Here is a 13,781-nt window from a genome sequence, read left to right on the forward strand (position 1 = left end):
CAAAGGAGAGATTACCAAAGATGTCATGAACAAAAGGTCAGAGGGGTGTTGATGGTGGTGATCTTAGCTAAAGGATGTGCTATATGGTGACATTAAGGGTAGAAAGCAAGATGAGCAAGTGACAAAAACAAAAAAACTGCGGATGCTGGAAATCCAAAACAAAAACAGAATTACCTGGAAAAACTCAGCAGGTCTGGCAGCATCGGCGGAGAAGAAAAGAGTTGACGTTTCGAGTCCTCATGACCCTTCGACAGAACTAGAACTAGTTCTGTCGAAGGGTCATGAGGACTCGAAACGTCAACTCTTTTCTTCTCCGCCGATGCTGCCAGACCTGCTGAGTTTTTCCAGGTAATTCTGTTTTTGTTATGAGCAAGTGACAGATGGCCTTAGTGGGGGTGGGGTGGGGGCAAGGGAGTAAAATAGGTTAAAAGGTGGAGATAAATCAATGCATGGAAATACATTTTAAAAATAATAATAGGTGGGAAAATAAAAATGTATATATAAAAAATATATAATAATTATTAGAAAAAAAAGGGACCAAAAAGGGAGTGAGGATGGAGGAGGAGTGTTCATGATCTGAAGTTGTTGAACGCAATGTTAAGTCTGGGGGGGCTGTAAAGTGCCTAATCGGAAGATGAGGTGCTATTCCTCCAGTTTGTGTTGAGTTTCACTGGAGCATTGCAGCAGGCCAAGGGCGGACATGTGGGCATGAGAGCAGGGTGGTGTGTTGACAGGAAAGTCTGGGTCATGCTTGCGGACAGACCAAAGGTGTTCCAGAAAGCAGTCACCCAGTCTACGTTTGGTCTCTCCAATGTAGAGGAGACTGCATTGGGAGCAGTAAATGCAGTAGACTAAATTGTGGGAAGTGTAAGTGAAGTGCTGCTTCACTTGAAAGGAGTGTTTGGGCCCTTGGATGGTGAGGAGGGGGGAAGTAAAGGGGCAGGTGTTGCACCTTTTGCGGTTGCATGGGAAGGTGCCATGAGAGGGTGTTGAGGTGTAGTAGGTGATGCAGAGTGGACCAAAGTTCAGGTTCAGCTTGAGTCAGTGGCAAAGGAGCCAAGTTTATTACAGGAATTTAATGTCAAGCAGGTAAACTGACAACAAAGAGGTGGTGAAAGAATTTTTTTAAAAGGTGGGAGGGGGAAACTGATGTTTTATAACAAATTCATAAGCCATGGAAGTCACTGAAACCAAGAAAATAGAAGAACCACTTCAATAAAAGAACTATTTGGCTTTGAAGGTTTACAACCTGTTGCTTTTATACTTGACCACTCCTTGGGGTGAGGATTTGGGGACTTCAACCCTAGATGACTTTCAAGCTTTGTGTAATATTTCATAGAAAATTCACCTTTGGGAACACGTTTTATCACAGAGGTTTCCAGCACTTTAGGCCTGTTTTCATTTCAACCTTGGTACAACCCAATTCTCTATTAATGAGAATATCATCTCACTTATCTGAGCTGAACTGGACCCAGCTGTTCCTTTCCAGGTATTTTCAAATACCTTTCAGATTACAGCTTTCAGTACATAACTGTTAAGTGGCTTGGTGTCTGGTGGATTTTCCTAAAAAGTAATATCTCCATGTGATATACTGACACATAATATAGACTAATATTGATTAATGATTCATACAGCTGCCTAAAATGAACATTTAACGTGAAATTTCACTGGCAACACTGAAGAACAGTTTCAACAAGTAAGTTGCAGCAGGAAGAACTGATGGATATGGAAGCAGCAGAACTGAGGGATTTAAAAAAGACTTTATTGTATTTTGTACTTTTTCATTTACGGGTCAACATTTGATAAGATTCTGAGATAGCTGCCAACACATCATTCATCACAGCTCATTAACACTGCCTTGCTCTCAAGATGCAATGCTGATGGTACCAGTGTTCTGGTTTCTTACTTTAAGGCTGTTAAAAATACAAATAGAGATGTTGATTTTGTCAAATTCTCCCAGATTTTTATTTGCCTTGGTTATTAATTCTTTAATACCATAAATTTTGCTTGCCAGGATTATCAAACTACAGTAATAAAAGCAAAATACTGTGGATGCTCTAAGAGTCATATGGACTCAAAACATTAACTCTGTTTCTCTCTCCACAGATGCTGCCTGACCTGCTGAGCTTAACCAGCAGTTTCTGTTTTTATGATCAAACTACTACCTCTGATAACATGCCAAAATAAATTGACTCCAAGAGAAACTTTCAGTTGTTATAAAACTGTAACAAATACTTCAATCACTGTTTTACAAGATTCAAACATTTATTTCTAAAAGTTCCTTTTAGCTGATAGCTGGCCTGTTTTGCAAGTGCTTTTCAAGCATTTTATTTGCGCATTCAGATGAATGCAATCAAATTCCTATTCAAAAAATATACTGACCAAAACATAATTCACAGTACTTGCCACAGGCGGAGGGAGTAGAAATATAGCAGAGTCTGGGAAAAGTAGCACTGAAGCACTTTCACTGCCTGGATCTTTATTTTTGATGACTCAGCATTCCTTCAATTTTGCATTTCTAAAAAATATTATATAAATGATACACCATTGAGTAGTTCTAAATCGCTGTTACTTTTTTTGGACGTGATGGACCATGTTAAAACTACACACTTGAATTATGACAACTTAACAAAAGTTCCAGAAAAAACTATCTGTCCCCTTGTTGAAAAATAGCTTTTACTACTTGTAGTAAAACATTGGCCCCTGGTGGCAGTACATCAGTATTTCATCTTTGAGTTAAATACCCCACTCAGCCTTTGTTCATAGGGCAGCAAATGGCAGCTCCAATTGCCTCTAGATCCAGACATCCTGTGCTCTCTAAATGGAGCAAAAATATGTAGCCATTGGCCTGGGAGAGATAAAAAAACAGAAAGAAATCCAGAAAGAGAACTATAAAAGAAGAATCCTATAACACAGATGGAAAAATTAAAAACATTTTTTTCCTGAATTGCATGAGTGCCCTCTAATGTTAAAGCTGAAAAGTTGCAATCACTTTTACAAACCTATTTAAAACTGCAACTTTTATAAATGCATTTCCCCAAAGGTATATCTCTTAAGTAGTAGCGATGTGCCTATGGGGAGGTCCTCTGCTCATTTCTCCATATCTCACAGTCTTGCACTTTCCTCTTCAGTTGTTCATAGGGGCCTCCCATTTTCAAATTCAAGTTGTTTAACATCATCATTCTCTTTCCCCCTCTTAGTCTATATCCCTCTCATCTTCTTTCAATTACCTCCTTCAGCAGTTCTTATGTCTTAGAATATAGCCCATCCAACCTTGATACTTATTAACAAGCTTTCCTCCTCCACGACCCTAAGAACTTCTTCATTGCTTTTGTGTTCTCTCCACCTAACCCACTCCATCCTTCTCCAGGATGACATTTCACAATGTTCTCAACTTTGGATGTCCACTTTTCTCAAGTTCCATGTTTCAGCTACATATATTCATTTGTAGGCACCTGTCCTCTGCAAGCAAAACAAATTTATTCAGGCATTGTGCATTTTTTGAACGAAATAAAAGCATGGCGGTCAATAACTCAGGTGCATTCCCCATGGCAACACCTGTACTTATCAGAGCTTGCTTGCCAACCAATCAGCACCCTTTCCTCATGAAGTATAAATTGTTGCTCCCTTTGAAATTTGGCATTCTTGTGTCTGTCCTGATGAATGCAAGATAAAAAGCTTTGACAGCCTGTCTCTTTTTTCAGCAATACTCGAGTTCTTTACTTTCAAGCAGCTACTAATCTTGTTATCTTGCCTCCAAGTCCTTTTTTAATTTCTTCAGGATTTTATCACATCCTTCTGATTTTCTTTGTTTCGATTATTCTATAGCTCTAAATATTTCACAATCCAGAAGATCAGATCCTAAATCATCTTGGGAAATATCTTCTCCTTTCTCTGGTTCTAATTCTGTTTCATTTGCCATCTTTGTCATACAGGTCTTTGGTGTACTTTATGTATTATTTACCTCCTCGGGTTCCATAAGCAACATACCGTCTCTACTTCCTGGCCTGTTCGTGGACGATACCATCCTAGCAGTGAACAGAGCTGACCTGTGGGAGGCCACCAGGCTATGCCGTGAAGCAGGCAGACAGGGAGGTGATCCAGGTGGCTGGCAAGGGTCACACACTCAGGGTTATGAGCCATGGGCAATGGCGGAACTGATTAATTTTTGGTGGTGGTGGTAGAAGAGCTAGAACCTTGAAGAGAAACAGCTGCTTATAGGCCAAGGATCCTTTGGAACTTGTGTGCTTAAAGGAAACACGAGGAAGACAATGGAAACCACCCAATGTATCTTTTCCTTAGTCATATTGCTCATGGCTGACACAACTCAAATGTATAAACTAATGACATAAACGGGAACAACAAAATGCTTACTTTTGCACCGGGCAATGAAGGGAGTTAGACCTCCCAGGTCGTCAACATGCAAAATCATTATGGAAAATTTGTGAGAATAGGAACTTGGAATGTGAGGATAATGATGAGAAGTGGGAAGCTGAAAATGTGAAATGGGGAGACATAGCCTGAACATTCTCTGACAGATTAAGATGGAGAGATTGTGTTGATTTTGAAAGTGACGATACAACAGTCATTTATGCAGGTGATGAACAGAGCCAAAGAGACATTGCTACAATGTTGAATAATGAAGTAGTGAACCTTGTGATGAGAATTGATCAAAACAATGACATACTATTTGGGAGGTGCTCCATGATGATCCAGTGGATGTTGTTATTGTTACAATCCCAGCTGAAGTTACAACTGGACAAGCACCGGGATGGAACCCAGCTTGATGGATCCTAACTTTATTTGTTTGTTTAGATATGTGGAGAGTAGCTATTGAACAGTCACAGAAGTCAGCTGATGAACTTTTAACAAAAGAATAAAACATTTATTAAACAAGAAAAGATGAACTATAATACAAAACTCCTTTACAGGTATATACAGAGTTGTAAGGAAAGCACAAGTTACAAAAGCTATCTTATATGCTAATGTCCACAGTAAGTACAGTCCATGTAAACCAATAGGTGACACACTATCTCAACTAGATGTTATAGATCTCTCATCAACTCCCCCCAGATGCTTGTCACACCATGAACCAACCGGTCTCATTGCACTCAGTCTTTCGCACGAGGGTTTCAAATCTCCATTCTCCAAGAACTCATCTTGGAATTTTCTCTCAAACTGACGCTTTCTCTCAGATGCCTTTCGCAAGGGTTCACCTCCAGGGTTTTGAACTCTCCTTCCGATGTTCCTCTCCTCTGGGTCACCACATGCATTCAAGCTTTCCTCTCTCTCTCTCTCACTGACTCAGCAGTCAACAGTATACCACTGCTTCACATGCCCATAGCAAAGAGTTACAAATCTTCAGTTGTCTCTTTGGGCCTTCTAGCTTTTTCCAAGCCTTTATCACTTTAAGCTTGAAGCTCCAGCCTTTCCCTGCCGCTCACTCTTAACTTCACTTAAGAGGACCTTTTCAAGGTTCCTGTCCTACCTTTGACTAAAAGGTCTTCTTGGGACTTTCTACTGTTCCCCTCCCCTGGATTTGGAGACTTTTTCTTTAGCTTGGGACTTGCAATCTGTCCCTTTTGCTCCAGTCTCACTCTGGTAGCTACTTTCAACCAACTTTAGCTTGGGACTGGTTATATTCCCCTTCTAGGTTGCTTCTGCCTGGCAGCTGCTCCCGACTGAACTCAAAACTGCTGTTTCTTTAGTTTTTGTGTGTGTGTATATATGGGGGTGAGGCCTGCCTCTTTGGACCCCTGTTACAAGGCAACAGCACAGTTTTTTCTGCTCTTTGTTGCTTAACTTCTCTTTAGGAGTCATAAAATTCATTAGAAATGCAGGCACCTTTTAAAGTGAAACTAAAACTCAACCTGACCTGTTCTTAACACACAAATACAGAAATACAAATCAAAATTAAACTTTAAAGCTAAAGCTCAGTCCTAACACCCACAAATACAAATATAATTACTTAAACTGTCTCTATTTCCTAACATTATTACAGCAGTGACATGCCCACATTAGAGCACTGGATTAAGAAGTGGAGACAGAGTACCAGAAACTAGAAGGACTGATAGAAAAGGGAAAAGGAAACAACTTCTTGATTATCATGGAGAGACTGGAATGCTGTAGTCAGTGAGGACAGAGATGGAAATGAAGTTGGAAGCCATTGCCTGGGTGTCAGAAACAACAGAGGACAGAAGCTGGTTGAGTTCTGCAGAAGACGAAAGCTGGTTTAAACAATATCAGAGAAAGTGGTACACTTGGAAGTCACCTGGCGATCTGAAGATGTACCAAAATCATTAAATCCTTGTCAAGTAGTGACACTGAAGCAGCATAAAGAATTCCTGTGCCTATCTGATGCATATGCAGACACAGATTATAATCTAGGTACCGTGAAAATAAAAATTCTGAAAAACTTTGCTGAAAAGAATCAAGAAGGGAAATCAAATGCTGAGGTGGGACAGATAGAAGATGCACATCTCTTGTTGGCTGGGGGGGGGGGGGCGGGGTCCATAGAGAAAGAAGAGAAAAAGTTAAAGGTTAACAACAGTTCAGAAATTCAATGGGAAAGTTTGAAAAGTGCTAAAAACATTTGTATGGTTAAAGGGAAAAGAGTTAGAAAGCCATACGTCTCAGAAGAAATGCTGAAGAAAATGGTTGAGAGTAGAAAGTGGAAAAATAACAACACTAACTTTGATTGAAACATCAAAGATCCTGAGGGGTCTTGACAGGGTGGATAAGGAGAGGATGCTTCCTCTGGTGATAGAATCTAGAACCAGGGATCACTGTTTAAAAATAAGGGGTCACCCCTTTAAAACAGAGAGGAGATGAAATTTTTTCTTTCAGGGGGCAGAGAGTCTTTGGAACTCTCTTCCTGAAAAGGCAATGGAAGCAGAGTCTTTGAATATTTTTAGGGCAGAGGTGGTAGATTCTTGATAAGCAAGGGATTGATAGATTATTGGGGGTAAACGGGATGTAGACTGGAGGTTACTACCAGATCAGCCATGTTCTTATTAAATGGCGGAGCAGGCTCAAGGGGCCGATTAGCTTACTCCTTGCTCATATGTATGTTCTAACAAAGGTAATTGAATGTATAGAAAACCAAACAATGAGCCAAAGAGTAAGACTGTTCAGGCAAGGGACAGTCATATGAAGAGCAATGCAGAGAATTGATAGAACCAAAAAAAAAGGAAGAATGGACACCCTCTTTGAGAACATAAAAGAACTGACTGGAGGAAGAGAAGTAAGCAAGCACAAAGAGGAAATTCTCTGTTATGGATAGGAGAGGGATTAATTTAAACAGCATTAATTCCTCCTCTCACCACCCATCCGTAAACAGAAAGGTGTTTTGATTTTTTTCCTTCTTTATAGGCAGTGGCGTAGTTCCCCAACCGCTCAGTTTTTGTGTGATCCAAATTTCTAATATTAACCCCACAGCAAACTCAAGATAGGATGAACTCAAAGGGTTAATTTATTTGCATAGACTTAAAATACAGGAGGAGGGTCGCAACATCACCTCCACACTCAGACAGTAAAGAGAGTGATAGAGAAAAGAAGGGTTTACAGTACAGAGACCGCAGAGAAAATAAATATTGGTTCACATGGATTCCAGAGTCCGGAATCAAAATCCAATCAGGTATTCCTTCACGGAAGTCGGTGGGCTGAAAACCAATGCTGTATCATTCACTTTTCCAGTATAATTGATTTCATACGATGAGATAGGCATACAGAGATGAATCAGTCTTGTAGGCGATAGTACAGAGCTTCCAGCAGAAACGGGGTAGATGGGGCCAGGTGTCCAACCTGGGTCAGAGCACCTTTTCTGTGAGGCTGCCAGTTGGATGGTAAACAGCAAACTAAACTATTCAGCCCAGTAGGGCAATATTACTTGTTCTACAAGCCAGAGGCCTGAATCATGTGACTTTATCTCTCCATGACGTTTTCAACAAAGGATGTTTATCCAGTGTTTGGAAATTGATTTTTTTTGTTCCAATATAATAATGCCTCAGCCATTATGGGTTAAAGGGAATGTTTGGGAGGACATCATCTTAGTAGACGTTCCATCTCCGCTGGCCACCCTTGGTTATCAAACACAAATGACCTTCATGTAGCTCCCTTTGAAGTTGGGCTGTGCAGCCCCCAGGTGATCATTAGTAGCTCCTCAGAGATAACCAGTTGGGAGATTTCTGAAACAGCAAAGTGGCTTCTTTTGTTCTGGGATAAGACAGACAGACAGACACAGTTTCAGCCATTTCAAGGCTCTTATTAAAATTTTAGAAATAGCCATGAGAATATCTATATATATTTTATAAAAAATATAGTGTGAAGTCTTAGTCACTCACAACTCTCTCCAAAGTTAGCCATTTCCTCTTTTAATCAGGAAAGTGATCAAAATATATATAATTTTTCATGTTTCTCCCTATGCTACCAGCCAGTACACAATCACCTTTCAGTTGAAAACAGAATTACCTGGAAAAACTCAGCAGGTCTGGCAGCATCGGCGGAGAAGAAAAGAGTTGACGTTTCGAGTCCTCATGACCCTTCAACAGACTGTTTTTGTTTTGGATTTCCAGCATCCGCAGTTTTTTGTTTTTACCTTTCAGTTGAGACTGAGTCTGCCTGTCCAGGTCAGAGATATCTTCCCATCTACAATAAAAGCTACTGAATTATCAAATAGAAATTTAAAAAATCTAGCAGAGCAAACTACACAAAAATCAAGTCAATCTCTCCCCCAACAATTTATGCCTCAGCTTTACACAACTGCACTGACCTAACGTAACTTACTGAACTTTGGCAAATAAGCGAGTCTGGCAATGGGATTGGGACCAGCAGCGGACCAGTACATCCAATTTCCAAGACTTGCCGACTCTAGCTGTGGTATGGTGAATGGCACGTGTAAAGAGTTATACCAACTTTCACCAAAAACCATCTGTTTTTCCCACTACATTTGCAAACCAAATACTTGTAAAAATTAAAATCTATGGAACAGTGAATTCTGCCAATCCCAAAATCTTATTTTCAAGGCCTGTTATTACATTTAGGATCACCTTATTCAAAGTCTAAAGGTTTATTTTACGGACAGAAAACAAGTCAACATTTGTTTTATTATAAATGCACTGTCAAAACTTACTTTAGAAATGCAGCAAAGGAGAAAAAGCTGACAGAGAAAGAGACCAAATAGTTTGCAACCTTTGTGTCATATGTTGAGCAAGTTGAGTTTCCGGTATCTGCTCCATCACTAAGATCGCCTATGTCCATCTCCGTCACATGGCTCAGGTCTGCTCCTGCCTCAGCTCATCTGCCACTGAAACCTTCATTCATGTCTTTGTTACCCTAGACTCGGCTATTCCAATGCATCCCTGGTTGACATCCCATATACCCACCATAAATCTGAGCTCATCCAAAACTCTGCTGTTCATGTCCTAACTTGCACCGTTCCATTCACCCAAAATCCCTGTGCTCGCTGATCTACAATGACTCCCAGTTAAATAGAGCCAATGTTAAAATTCTCGTCCTTGTTTTCAAATCACTCCACTGTCCCCCCTCCCTATCTCTGTGATCTTCACCAGCCATACAACCCTCAAAGATCACCATGATTCTCCAATTCTGCACTCTTGAACATCCCCGGTTTTATCACTCCACCATTGACATCATGCCTTCATTTGCCAAAGCCCTCATCTTTGAAATTTGCTCCCTAAACCTTTTCACATTTCTACCTGTATTGCCTCCTTTAAGATGTTCCTTAAAACCTACCTCTAACGTAGCTTTAGGTTATTTGCCCCACTATGTCCTTATGTAGCTCAGTGTCAAATTATGTTTTATAATGCTGTGAAGCACCATCAAAAGTTTCCCTAGAAAGGTGTTATATAAGTCAAAGTCATTGTAGTAATCCCAACAGTATACGTCAGTGTCATACATCACCACATACTCCAAAACAACCTTTGTTTCTTGCTGATGGTATGATAATTCACGATCAAATACATGGGAGCTGTGTGTTACGAAAAAACACCTGGCCTACCCACAGGTGCTCAAACAGTAAAACTGTTTTTAAAATATTGCTTTCTATTATTTTCCCCATAAAAGTGCATGACAATCTTGGACAGAAAGGATGTGATATACTGTGTACTTTTTAGTGATATGTTTAGAATTGTAATATTTACAACACAGGTTATTCCCTCAATGTGATATGTAGCAGTGAAAATTTAGAATTGCAATAGGGTTTGAGCATATAAAAGGCAGTAGGGCACATTTCTAACTTTTCCTAGTTATGATGAAAGGTCACAGTCCTGAAGCGTTAACTCTATTTCTCTTTCTACAGATGGCTGTCACACCTACTGAGTAGTAGCACTTTCTGCATTTTCCGTTTTTATTTCAGATTTCCAGCAACTGTAGTACTTCGCTTTTGTGAAACAATCTTAGCCTATTCAGCCTCTTAAAATCTTGCAGTAATTTTTAAATCCAGTCATGGACAAATGAACATTTAATCAGAAATTTTCTTTCCGCATTGCATAAAATCCCACCATGGGGAGGTCTGAAACTTTGAATTGAAAACATACCCAGGATCAGGATGGCTTCATCGCCTCGAATCTCCTCCTTCAGCAAATGTTCAAAGCGGGAAAATGCCCCAAACCACTCAAAGGTCTCCTCGTGGCGATAGCGTTCATCCCAGTAATCCCGATCCTTGTATCGCAAATGACTACTTGGCGAATGATCCATTGTCTTCAGTGGAATAAAAGGTGGGTTCAGCTTTGATCCGATCCCTCGCCCAAAGTTTGGACTTGAATCAGATCCTCTTTTCTTCTAGTGTCCCAGTCCAAGTTTGATCAGGTCTCTTTCTCTTATTATCCCAGCCCAGGCTGTGTTGGCCCCTTTTCTTGCTCTTAACCCTGGCCGTACAGTGTCCTCACTCTTTCCTGACTATGAGATTTTAAATCTACTGTTAGATCTACTGTTGTTCTGCCTAGGCTGTGCGTGGCCCTTTTCTCTCATCCACCTGAGCTCAGTTTGCCACTCACATTCATGTAATTCCAGGTTAGGTTATATCAGACCCCTCTCACTCTGATAGGGTCAGGCTCCTTGTTATCCTGGGTTACTGTATCACACACACACACACATATATATATATCAGGTTAGGCTCTCCTATTACCGCAGACACAGGTCCCTCTGTTTACCCTGGTTCAGTTGTCCTGAGTTCCTACCTCCCCTGTCAGCCCGTCTCACACTACATTGGCTCTTCCTCTCCCGTGTCTACCTATCCCCACAATGTGGCCCCTCCCTGACTCTGCGGCCGTGGGATCAGCTCGGATTTAGTTTACAAAGCTGACATTTATTACAATGTCGTTTGAACTGTACGCGCTTCAAAAGGCGGACGGGCTCGCAGGACCGGCTCGTGCGCAGGCGGTAATTTGGCCCCAAACGGTCGGAAAGTTTAAACGTGTTTGGAACCTGGCGCCAGCTACGCCCCATTGCGTCAGCCGGAACTGAGTCCGCTGGAAACCCGCGGCGGAGAACAATGGTTCCCAGCCTCATGTTGAAGCTCAAATCAAGTTCTGACGAAAAGTGATTCACCTGAAGTGTTAAAAGCAAAAAAAAACTGCGGATGCTGGAAATCTAGAACAAAAACGAAAATATCTGGAAAAACTCAGCAGGTCTGACAGCATCTGCGGAGAGGGATACAGTTGACGTTTCCAGTCCGTATGACCCTGAAATGTTACCTCCCTCTTCGCAGATGCTGCTTTGACCTGCGGAGCGTTTCCCTTTATATCTCAAATGATGAACTTCTTTGAATAAACCCGGTCCCGTGGTAAAGATTGGATAAGCGACTCAGGCTAACATTCATCGTTTCTGATCACCTTAACCCATTTGTAAATATTAATTTTATAAATTTAGTGTCAGCCATTAAAGCTCGAGAGTTGCAAATGGAAAGGGTTCAAAGGGGGGGAGTGTTTCTGGGTAGAGTAGGTGAAAGGTGAAAGGGCAAAGGTGCCACATCCTTCTCCGCCCCCCCCCCCCCCCCACCACCACCACCGGACTGGCGGGAGCAGTTTATTCGCTATCCCTGCGATTTGTGCTGATAGATGCGGAAGGGAGATGCTGAAAGCTGCCAGTTGGAAGTCGAAGGTCCCTCGCACGGCTCCCTCCGGCCGCAGTCGCAGCCTGAGTTATGTGGGGACACTGTGGCAGGAGAAGCGCTGGATCTTATTCAAACCGCAGTACACGCTGCCGGTGGCCGCCTGCCTCTGGCTGGCTGAGATCTGTGTTAACCTCTGGGTCATTCGGAAGGTGCCTTGTGAGTAAAGACGGCGGTTACATAGTGAACAGTTCAGACAGGAAACTGTCAGTCCACTGTTGGTAGCGTGAATGTGTTACACGAAATCAAGAACCTGCTGGACATGTCTTCCCCAGCTGATGTTACGCCGGGAACGTAAAGGGTCCGCACCTGCTACATTTGGTTTATGAAATAATTTACCACGTCAAAACAGCGTGGCATTGGGTATTGCAGACCTGACACTCGGTGTCGTGGAATGGGAAGATGATGCTCAGTTTCCAATCTCAGCCACAGGCCAGGGTGGGGGCATCTTCTGGTAGGGGAAACAGTAATGGGACAAAGTAGCCCATTACAGATGGCAACTAATATCTCTCGGTAATCACCAAATGGGCTATTTACAAAGACTGGAAGTAGACATGCAGTCTGCCTGCTATTTTCTGCAGCAAAAATGTGCAGTTAGTTTTTTATTCATTCATAGAGTCATAGACGTCTACAGCACAGAAAAAGGTCCTTCAGCCCATTGAGTCTGTGCCGCTCAAACAAGTACCTAACTATTCTAATCCCATTTTCCAGCACTAGGCCCATAGCCTTGTATGTCATGGCATCGCAAGTGCACATCCAAATACTTCCTAACTGTTATGAGGGTTTCTGCCTCTATCACCCTTTCAGGCAGTAAGTTCAAGATTCCCACCACCCTCTGGGTGAAAAAATTCTTCCTCACATCCCCTCTAAACCTCCTGCCCCTTACCTTTAAACCTATGCCCCTTGGTTATTGATCCCTCTACCAAGGGGGAAAAGTTCCTTCCTGTCTATCCTATTTATGCCCCTCATAATTTTATACCCCTCAATCATGTCTCCCCTCAATCTCCCCTGCTCCAGGGAAAATAACCCCAGTCTATCCAATCTCTCCTCATAACTAAAACTGTCCAGCCCAGGCAACATCCTGGTAAATCTCTGTAGTGCAATCACATCCTTTCTATAATGCGGATTTCAGAACTGCATGCAATAGTCTAGCTGTGGCTTAACCAGCATTTTATACAGTTCCAGCATAACCTCTCTTATATTCAATGCCTCAGTTAATAAAGGCAAGTATCCCATATCCCTCCTCATTCATGGAATGTGGGTGTGCTGTCTAGGCCAACATTTATTGCCCATCCCTAATTGCTCTTGAGCAAGTGGTGATGAACAACCTTCTTGAATCATTGCGGTCTATGTGGTTTTGGTACACCCACAATGCTGTTAGGGAGGAAGTTCCAGGATTTTGACCCAGCGACAGTGAAGGAATGGTAATACATTTCCAAGTCAGGGTGGTGAGTGGCTTGCAGGGGAACCTCCAGGTGGTGGTGTTCCCATCTATCTGCTGCCCATGTTCTTCTAGGTGATAGCGGTCGTGGATTTGGAAGGTGCTTCTATGGAGCCTTGGTGAGTTCCTGCAGTGCATCTTGTAGATGGTACTGCTACCACTGTGCTTCATGGTGGAGGGAGTGAATTTTTGTGGATGGGGTGCCTATCA

General features: G+C 41.9%; 2 protein-coding genes across 4 annotated transcripts in view; one reads left to right on the top strand and one right to left on the bottom strand.

Moving 5' to 3' along the window:
• The window catches only part of ece2a (endothelin converting enzyme 2a), a 314,068-nt gene extending 302,514 nt beyond the window's left edge, over positions 1 to 11,554 (bottom strand). Inside the window, exons 1-2 of one of the 3 annotated variants that reach the window (XR_005941436.1) lie at positions 10,557 to 11,554; positions 7,449 to 8,214 (exon numbers count right to left, since the gene is read on the bottom strand). Coding sequence is in view for 2 of the 3 variants with exons in the window: in XM_041174932.1 (XP_041030866.1) it covers positions 10,557 to 10,716 (160 nt within the window). In the remaining variant the exon portion in view is untranslated. Of the gene's footprint in view, positions 1 to 7,448; positions 8,215 to 10,556 lie in introns of those variants that run through there. The other 2 variants (XM_041174932.1, XM_041174943.1) reach the window with 2 other exon arrangements.
• Positions 11,555 to 12,025: 471 nt separating this feature from the next.
• alg3 (ALG3 alpha-1,3- mannosyltransferase) overlaps positions 12,026 to 13,781 on the top strand; it is a 34,770-nt gene continuing 33,014 nt past the window's right edge. The window contains exon 1 of the mRNA XM_041183006.1: positions 12,026 to 12,289. Within this exon, the coding sequence (XP_041038940.1) occupies positions 12,091 to 12,289 (199 nt within the window). The 5' untranslated portion in view covers positions 12,026 to 12,090. The remainder of the gene's footprint in view (positions 12,290 to 13,781) is intronic.

Source organism: Carcharodon carcharias, chromosome 2, assembly GCF_017639515.1.
Source record: "Carcharodon carcharias isolate sCarCar2 chromosome 2, sCarCar2.pri, whole genome shotgun sequence".
NCBI classification, from domain to species: Eukaryota; Metazoa; Chordata; class Chondrichthyes; order Lamniformes; family Lamnidae; genus Carcharodon; species Carcharodon carcharias.